Source organism: Oncorhynchus nerka, linkage group LG27, assembly GCF_034236695.1.
Source record: "Oncorhynchus nerka isolate Pitt River linkage group LG27, Oner_Uvic_2.0, whole genome shotgun sequence".
Lineage (NCBI taxonomy): Eukaryota > Metazoa > Chordata > Actinopteri > Salmoniformes > Salmonidae > Oncorhynchus > Oncorhynchus nerka.
Window position 1 is genome coordinate 65,843,197 of NC_088422.1, and position 9,604 is coordinate 65,852,800.

The 9,604-nt window shown below is 42.9% G+C and overlaps 1 protein-coding gene across 1 annotated transcript; it reads right to left on the reverse strand.

Moving 5' to 3' along the window:
• Positions 1-2,012: 2,012 nt before the first annotated feature.
• Positions 2,013-4,657, reverse strand: LOC115111105 (haptoglobin-like). The gene is made up of 4 exons (XM_065011278.1): positions 4,518-4,657; positions 4,089-4,189; positions 2,744-3,012; positions 2,013-2,558 (listed from the first exon to the last, which is right to left on the reverse strand). Exons 1-4 carry the CDS (start codon positions 4,520-4,522, stop codon positions 2,013-2,015), a joined length of 921 nt encoding a protein of 306 aa, XP_064867350.1. The 5' UTR covers positions 4,523-4,657.
• Between the last annotated feature and the right edge of the window lie 4,947 nt (positions 4,658-9,604).

Genomic DNA, 9,604 nt, shown 5'->3' on the forward strand with positions numbered 1-9,604 from the left:
GAGCTGGTGTAGTAGGATTCAATCTTAATCCTGTATTGATGCTTTCCTTGTTTGGTGGTTTGTCTGAGGGCATAGCTGGAGGGGCAGCTCTAGCCTTTAGCTCGATGGGGATGTTGCCTGTAATCCATGGCTTCTGGTTGGGGTATGTACGTACGGTCACTGTGGGGACGACGTCATCGATGCACTTATTGATGAAGCCGATGACTGAGGTGGTATACTCCTCAAGGCCATTGGATGAATCCCGGAACATATTCCAGTCTGTGCTAGCAAAACAGTCCTGTAGCGTAACATCCGTGGCATCTGACCACTTCCGTATTGAGCGAGTCACTGGTACTTCCTGCTTTAGTTTTTACTTGTAAGCGGGAATCAGGACGCTAGAATTATGGTCGGATTTGCCAATTGGAGGGCGGGGGAGAGCTTTGTATGCATCTCTGTGTGTGGAGTAAATGTGAGCTAGAGTTTTTTTCCCTCTGGTTGCACATGTGACATGCTGGTAAAGATTTGGTAGAACTGATTTAGTTTGCCTGCATTAAAGTCCCCGGCCGCTAGGAGTGTCGCTTCTGGCTGAGCATTTTCTTGTTTGCTTATGGCCTTATAGAGTTGGTTGAGTGCACTCTTAGTGCCAGCATCGGTCTGTGCTAGTAAATAGACGGCTATGAATAATATAGTTGAGAACTCTTGTGGTAGATGGTGTGGTCTACAACTTATCATATGGTACTCTACCTCAGACGAGCAGTACCTCGAGACTTCTTTAATAGCTCACCAGCTGTTATTGACAAAAAGACACACATCCCCACCCCTCGTCTTACCAGACGTAGCTTCTCTGTTTTGCCAGTGCATTGAAAATCCCACCAGCTCAATATTGTCCGTGTCGTTGTTCAGCCATGAATCGGTGAACCATAGGATATTACAGTTCTTAATGTCCCGTTGGTAGGATAATCGTAATCCTAGGTCATCCATTTTATTTTCCAATGATTGCATGTTAGCAAGTAGAATTTATGGCAATGGGAGTTTACTCACTCGCCTACGGATTCTCAGAACGCATCCCGATCTGCGTCCTCTTTTCCTCCTTTTCCTCTTTTTCTTCACGCAAATGACAGGGATTTGGGCCTGTTCCCGGGACAGCAGTATATCTTTCTCGTCTGACTCGTTAAAGGAAAAAGCCTCTTCGAGTACGTGGTGAATAATCTCAGTTCTGATGTCCAGATGTTATTTTCGGTCATAAGAGACGGTAGCAGCAACATTATGTACAAAATAAGTTTTTAAAAAAGGTTACAAACAACGCAGAAAAATGAACAAAATAGCATAATTGATTACGGGCATGTAAAACGTCAGCCATACTCTTCAGCGCCATTTCTGAGATATCTCTTGTTGAAACTGAACAGATTGTGGTACAGCAGGCTGCTCCAAAGCAAGAGAGCTATTAACTAGTGTTGAGCTATGGTGACAAGCCTTTTGTCTTCTGTATTTAAATTAGTCACTAACCAGGAGTGACAGGACCTCCATTCCCCTGCTGGGAGGGATTCTAGACCCTCGTTTATGCAGCTCTATTTTAGAACAAGTTATTTCCTTCTTGGATGATTTTCATGACAAATCCACTTAAAAATCCTTGCTGGTCTCAACACAATATCCTCCTTGGCCAGATAACAATTTGTCCTTAATAATTCCATTGCTTAAATTAACTTTTAAATTGTCTCATGTCCTGGCTTTAGGCTACTTGTTTTAATGGCTCTAACATGCTCTCATCTTACAGCTTGTAGAGATTATCTAAAACATGTTTCCCAGCATTCTAATATGAGTTGAAGAAAATCTGAATAAAAGTTACAAGGTGAAACATCGGAAACCAAACTTCTTAGGAGAGATGAATTTATTGAAAATCGGAAGACACACTCAATGAAACTCTTGAGAGAGTTTGACAAGATCAAGTCAGAAAATGACTTTGTTAGCAAAGGCATAATGGAGATTATGAGCCCCGGCTGAAACTCATATCTGCCTCGAATACATGTCAGACATTACACTGGAGCGGAGACTGGCTGATGTCTCACTGTCTCCCTGAGGACACTGTTGATCCAAGGCATGTAGGCAGAGAGCTTCATGTAGACAGCGTATTTCTGCACGGCACAGGTCTTATCGAAGGACAGGATCCCTGCAGCATACACTCTGCCATCTTTGGGGTCCTGGACTGCCAGGGCACCGCCTGCGTCCCCAAAGCACACATTCTCCTGGTACTTGCTGGCTCCAGTACAGAACATGTTGTCATCTACGGTTGGAGTGCGGCTCAGCACTTGGCCGCCAGAGTTGTACTCTGCCTTACAGGAGCTATGCGATGCCACAGGCAATACCAGGTGTCTCAGTGACTCAGTGGGGGTGAAGAGGACCCCCCAACCCCAGCCTGTGATGATGCCTTTCTCCTGGGCTGCCTCAACCAGGTCCTCACCCCTCTCAGGCAGAGGGATGGGCATCACAGCCTCGCTCAGGGTGAATGGCTCCTTCAGCTGAATCAGAGCCAGGTCGTTGTCCCAGTCTGACACGTTCTGGAAGCCTGGGTGCAGAACCACCTAGAAGGGGGAAGGGAATAATTCATAGGACCTCTTTTTGATGATCTACTGTATTTGTGCTCTAACTACCTGTAAGACTGAACATGATGATGTAGGTGAGAGAGCCCAGTGCAGTTCTGCTTGCTGAAAATACTGAATTGTCTGAATATTGTTTGAAAGAGATGGTAATGGGCATACTAGCTCACCTTTTCTACAGCAACTTCTTTGGAGTCATCGGCTTGGGATTGTCGCGTGATGCCTAAGTACACCTTGGGGATGATTGGTTCTTTCCCCTGGGTGTCCTGTCTACTCTTCCTGACAAACAAGTTCCTGCCAGCCGTCAGGACCCAGCGGTCAGAGATTAGAGCTCCCCCAGCGAAGCCCCCGTTCATGACGCTTTTACTCAGGTAGACCATGGCCTGCCAGGGGACATGAGGGGCCAGGGAGCCCCTAATCATACGCTTGAAGCGCAGGTCTGGGCAAGAAACACAACAACATTATTTCTATACAATCTCTATATGGTTAAAACATCCCCAACTCAGCACCACCTAGCACATACTGCTGTGCAACTCAAACACAACTGTAAAAGATTATTGCAGAAAAATGAAATGTGGCTCAATACAATTCCAGCCTTAGTTTTAGTTTGAGTTTGCTAAAATCAGCACTATTCACTTGAATACACACATCATTTGTTAATAGCTTTGTGGAACCTTTTAGCTTTGACCTGACAAAAGTTCAGTAAATTCCTTAATCATCTACTATTATCTGAAAAAAGAAGTGTTGACCTGACTTGAGCCAGACAAGGCTGGCTTTCACAGAATTACCTTGGAGGTCACAATACTCAGAAACCTAGATGAGGCTGGAATTAGTGTCATTTCTCTTCCCAAACATTTTCCTGAAATGCTTGATGAGAGGTGGATTTTTGGAGGAATCTTACTTTTCAAGGCTTTCATGCATCTCATGTGTGTCGCTGCTGAATCGATTTTTAAGATAATCGGGATAATAGCTGTGAGCCGTGAGACTTAACAAGGTTTTCACTTGAAAGTGATGGTGACATACTCATTTTGGCCACAGCTACTGTATTCTCTTCCTCTTACAGAGGCCAACAGGCTGAATAGGAACAGCTTGTGTCTGCTCAGCTCAGAGTAGCGTAAGGGGAGCCATAGTGAAGATTGGCTTCAGAACATCCGATGAGAATGACAGTGTAATTGAAATGTGAGTGATATCCTTACCCGAACCAGTCACAATGGGCCAGCAAATATAATATGTTTCGGAAATAGACAAATTGCACGTGCGAAAACACACATGTGGAATGTGTATGTCCAATATTTTTGGGCGATATTCTGCATCAATGGTGTCACTAATACCCACCTTAACATAGACATGGGATTTTTAAAAAGTTGTCAATGGCTCCTTGATCTTTAAAATGTACATGTTTTTGTTTGAAAACGTTTCATCCCTCTCACTTTGTTGACATTTCAATCTAAATCAGAAGAAGTAAGCCCGTATTGGCATAAAGCAGGGAGTTGGTTATGTGTCAGTTAGACAGACCTGAATCGTCTGACATCTCATCAGTTGATTTGGTTTTGATTACGATTACGACCTGTGCCAGACAGACACAGGAGGCCGCGAGGAGCACTGCCAGGGATGACCTGCGGACAGAAGGAACACATGAGTACAGTACACACACACAGAGTCAACTGACAGGCAGAGCCCAAACACTCACGGGTACCACAACTAACGGTTCCTTTACTTAGGGCCTCTTGGGGCTTGCATGTTTACTTATATTTAGAAAAGGTCTCTAGATAGAGCCGTTTGAATGTTTTTTGAAAGATTTAAGTAGCTGCGTTTCCCTGTCATTTCACAAAGATCCATTTTCCAAAGACATTCCAGAGATTAATTTGGATTAGTACTGCAAAGACAACAATTGCCAGGCTACTAGGGTTTTGTTGAGGAAATAATATGAAAAGTATAACATACCACATTTTGATGGAAATATCTGATTATGAGTTTGTATGTTGAGCTGTGTCTCCTCTGTAAAGACGATGTACTCCGTGAGAAGTTATAGGACCAAGGCTTTATATCTGCTGAGGAGAGAACTCACCCCCTGTCTGCCCACCCATGGGAATTTTGCTGGACACAGCTTCAGTTCTGATTCCCGAAAATTGGAGAGATTGCAAAATCTCTGTTCATGCCAACCTGTTATTGGAATCGTGTCCAAACCCTAACCCTGGCCCCATCTGGAGTTCAGCCACTGCCAACTAGAATCAGAGAAGATCATCGGAGGGATAAATCATTTCATAGGGTATGAATTATGAAATCAGAACAGGACACAGCACATCTATAATTTGTGTGTCAATTTGGTTTATTGAAAGTAAATGAGGTGCATATAAATGCCGCATCAGAGTGTGTTATTTAAACAATGTGGTACCATCATAATCTCCAAACATTTTCTTGATTATGCTATTTGGAAAACCCGATAAAAATTGTTTTTACGACTCACTTTGGTAACACTGTACTTGACATCCAGCGTCATAAAACATTATGACACAGTCATAACCATGTCATAATATGTCATAACGGCTGATATAACTTGTCAGTTATAATATGGTCATAACACTGTATTGCGTTATTTTATGGCTGGTTATAACACCTACATAAGAGTGTCAAAACCCACAAAACCTACCACACAAGGCAAAACATTCCATTACACCATAGCCTACATGTCAACAGTATGTTTATGTTAGATAAAAATGTTTGAAATTGACCATATTCAATTATGGTAATAAATAAAAAATAAATAAAATCACCTTTATTTGTCCAGGTAGGCCAGTTGTGAACAAGTTCTCATTTACAACTGCGACCTGGCCAAGATAAAGCAAAGCAGTGCGACATAAAACAACAACACGGAGTTACACATGGAATAAACAAAAGTAGGTGTCAATAACACAATTTAAAAAATCTATATACAGTGTGTGCAAATGGAGTAAGGAGGTAAGGCAATAAACAGGCCATAGTCGCGAAGTAATTACAATTTAGCAAATTAACACTGGAGTGATAGATGTGCAGATGATGATGATGTGCAAGTAGAAATACTGTTGTGCAAAAGAGCAAAAAAAGTAAATAAAAACTATATGGGAATAAGGTAGGTAGTTGGATGGGCGATTTACAGATAGGCTATGTACAGCTGCAGCGATCGGTAAGCTGCTCAGATAGCTGATGCTTGAAGTTAGTGAGGGAGATATACAGTTGAAGTCGGAGATTTACATACACCTTAGCCAAATACATTCAAACTCAGTTTTTCACAATTACTGATATTTAATCCAAGTAAAAGTTCCCTGTCTTAGGTCAGTTAGGATCACCACTTTATTTTAAGACTGTGAAATGTCAGAATAATAGTAGGGAGAATGATTTATTTCAGCTTTTATTTCTTTCATCACATTCCCAGTGGGTCAGAAGTTTACATACATTCAAATAGTATTTGGTAGCATTGCCTTTAAAATGTTTAACTTGGGTCAAAGGTTTTGGGTAGCCTTCCTCAAGCTTCCCACAATAAGTTAGGTAAATTTTGGCCCATTCCTCTTGACAGAGCTGGTGTGAGTCAGGTTTGTAGGCCTCCTTGCTCGCACATGCTTTTTCAGTTCTGCCCACAGATTTTCTATAGGATTGAGGTCAGGGCATTGTGATCGCCACTCCAATACATTGACTTTGTTGTCCTTAAGCCAATTTGCTACAACTTTGGAAGTATGCTTGGTGGTCCATTTGGAAGACCCATTTGAGACCAAGCTTTAACTTCCTGACTGATGTCTTGAGATGTTGTTTCAATATATCCACATAATTTTCTTACCTCATGATGCCATCTATTTTGTGAAGCGCACCAGTCCCTCCTGCAGCAAAGCACCCCACAACATGATGCTGCCACCCCCGTCTTTCACGGTTGGGATGGCGTTCTTTGGCTTGCAAGCCACCCCCTTTTTCCTCCAAACATAATGATGGTCATTATGGCCAACAGTTCTATTTTTGTTTCATCAGACCAGAGGACATTTCTCCAAAAAGTACGATCTTTGTCCCCATGTGCAGTTGCAAACTGTAGTCTGGCTTTTTTATGGCAGTTTTGGAGCAGTGGCTTCTTCCTTGCTGAGCGACCTTCCTTTCTGAGTGGCTTTATGTTGATATAGGACTCGTTTTACTGTGGATATAGATACTTTTGTACCTGTTTCCTCCACCATCTTCACAAGGTCCTTTGCTGTTGTTCTGGGATTGATTTGCACTTTTTGTACCAAGTACGTTCATCTCTAGGAGATTTGCACCAAAGTTTATTTGTCACGTGCGCTGAATACAGCAGGTGTAAAGTAGACCTTACAGTGAAATGCTTACTTACAGGCTCTAATCAATAGCGCACGTGGATTAGGGGAACAATAGGTGAGTAAAGAAATAAAACGACAGTAGAAAGACAGGCTATATACAGTATCGAGGCTATAAAAGTAGCGAGGCTACATACAGACACCGGTTAGTCAGACTGATTGCGGTAGTATGTACATGTAGACATGGTTAAAGTGACTATGCATATATGATAAACAGAAAGTAGCAGTAACGTAAAAGAGGGGTTGGCGGGTGGTGGATGGTGGGACACAATGCAGATAGTGTTTTGGGGCGGCAGGGTAGCCTAGTGGTTAGAGCGGTGGACTAGCAACCGGAAGGTTGCAAGTTCAAACCCCTGAGCTGACAAGGTACAAATCTGTCATTCTGCCCCTGAACAGGCAGTTAACCCACTGTTCCTAGGCTGTCATTGAAAATAAGATTTTGTTCTTAGCTGACTTGCCTAGTTAAATAAAGGTAAAAAAATAAAAAGAACAGTTTGAGGATCTCAGGACCCATGCCAAATCTTTTTAGTTTCTTGAGGGGGAATAGGCTTTGTCGTGCCCTCTTCACGACTGTCTTGGTGTGTTTGGACCGTTCTAGGTTGTTGTTGACGTGGACACCAAGGAACTTGAAGCTCTCAACCTGCTCCAGCCTCCAGCCTCGTCGATGAGAATGGGGGCGTGCTCAGTCCTCCTTTTCCTGTAGTCCACGATCATCTCCTTAGTCTTGGTTACGTTAAGGGGATAGGTTGTTATTCTGGCACCACCCGGCCAGGTCTCTGACCTCCTCCCTATAGGCTGTCTCGTCGTTGTCAGTGATCAGGCCTACTGTTGTGTCATCTGCAAACTTAATGATGAGGTTGGGGTCGTGCCTGGCCATGCAGTCGTGGGTGAACAGGGAGTACAGGAGGGAACTGAGCATGCACCCCTGAGGAGCTCCAGTGTTGAGGACCAGCGTGGCTGATGTGTTATTGCCTACCCTTACCACTTGGGGGTGGCCCATCTGGAAGTCCAGGATCAAGTTGCAGAGGGAGGTGTTTAGTCCCAAGATCCTTAGCTTAGTGATGAACTTTGAGGGTACTATGGTGTTGAACGCTGAGCTGTAGTCAATGAATAGCATTCTCACATAAGTGTTCCTTTTATCCAGGTGGGAAAGGGCAGTGTGGAGTGCAACAGAGATTGCATCATCTATGGATCTGTTTGGGCGGTATGCAAATTGGAGTGGGTCTATGGTTTCTGGGATAATGGTGTTGATGTGAGCCATTACCAACCTTTTAAAGCATTTCATAGCTACGGACGTGAGTGCTACATGGCGTGTTGTCATTTAGGCAGGTTGCCTTAGTGTTCTTGGGCACAAGGACTATGGTGGACTATAGTGGAAACATGTTGGTATTACAGACTCAATCAGGGACATGTTGAAAATGTCAGTGAAGACACCTGCCAGTTGGTCAGCACATGCCTGGAGCACACGTCCTGGTAATCCATCTGGCCTTGTGTATGTTTAAAAAATAATAATAATAATTTTTACCCCTTGTTTCTCCCTTGTTTCCCCAATGTAAGGAAACACCTTACACTTGGCAACCTGGTCAGCGTGCACTGCGCCCGGCCCGACACAGGACTCGCTAGTGCACGATGAGACAAGGATATCCCTGCCGGCCAAACCCTCCCTAACCCGGACGACTCTGGGCCAATTGTGCGCCGCCCCATGGGCTTCCCGGTCGCTGCCGGCTGCGACAGAGCCTGTAGAACCTTATAGCCTCATAACCCGGTGATAGCTTTACTCTAGCAGATACGCTAACCTTCTCAAAGGCTGTACAAAGTGAGACAGTTAACTTGAATGTGTAGCGAGGGAGACCATTTATTTTATTTCATATATCATTTAATATTCATCACGTGAATTGTGAGATGTATTCTATACTTTGACTGGGTTAAACAACGTCTTTTTCTTTCAAATCTGTTTGCATTAATGTCTAAAGGTTTATGATTTTTTTTGTGAATATAGATTTTTAAATGTTAATATTTGTTTCACATTTTTACAATAAACACTGACAACAAAAATGAAACGCAATGTGTCTTTTCAAATTGTTTGTATGATTGAACTGATTTAAGTTTCCCTGCATTAAAGTCTCCGGCCACTAGGAGCGTCGCCTCTGGGTGAGTGGTTTCCTGTTTGCTTATTTCCTTATACAGCTGACTGAGTACCAGCTTTGTGAAATCATGTGAATTCCACTTGGCTGTTGACAGAGGGAGAAAGAACAGGTAGCCTAGTAGAGTAAAGTTGAGTAAACAAGTTGTCTGTCCTTTTGCCATGCTTCTTGGCTCAACATTAGGAAAAGTCCAGCCTTGCAACTAAAGAATTTGCTGGTGTTGGGAAAATAAATTGTAGTATTATGTGACTTTCTTCCACCGGGAGATCTGGTCATTATCTGATGTATTCAATTGTGAGTTTGAATCCCAATATTACACTTTATATACGTCATAGAATACTGAATATAACAAAACCGTTAGACATAGAAACACCGGATTTTCTGCATAAAAAAAATCTAATAATGTTGATAAATTATTAAATTATGAAAAATAAGAATTTCACTCCACCCGTGAGGCCATTAGATCATTTGACTGCAGGACAGGGCTACTACCACATCCCAGTTGAAAGCACCTTCTGACATGTATCAGTGTGCGATCTCATTCTTATGGCCACTCGTA

What these genes read in the sequence shown, in the direction of transcription:
- LOC115111105 (XM_065011278.1), bottom strand. An exon ending in TGAGATGTCAGACGATTCAG is followed by an intron (nt 3,013 to 4,088) that starts GTCTGTCTAACT and finishes TTTCTTGCCCAG; the next exon opens with ACCTGCGCTTCAAGCGTATG. An exon ending in AAGAAGTTGCTGTAGAAAAG is followed by an intron (nt 2,559 to 2,743) that starts GTGAGCTAGTAT and finishes TCCCCCTTCTAG; the next exon opens with GTGGTTCTGCACCCAGGCTT.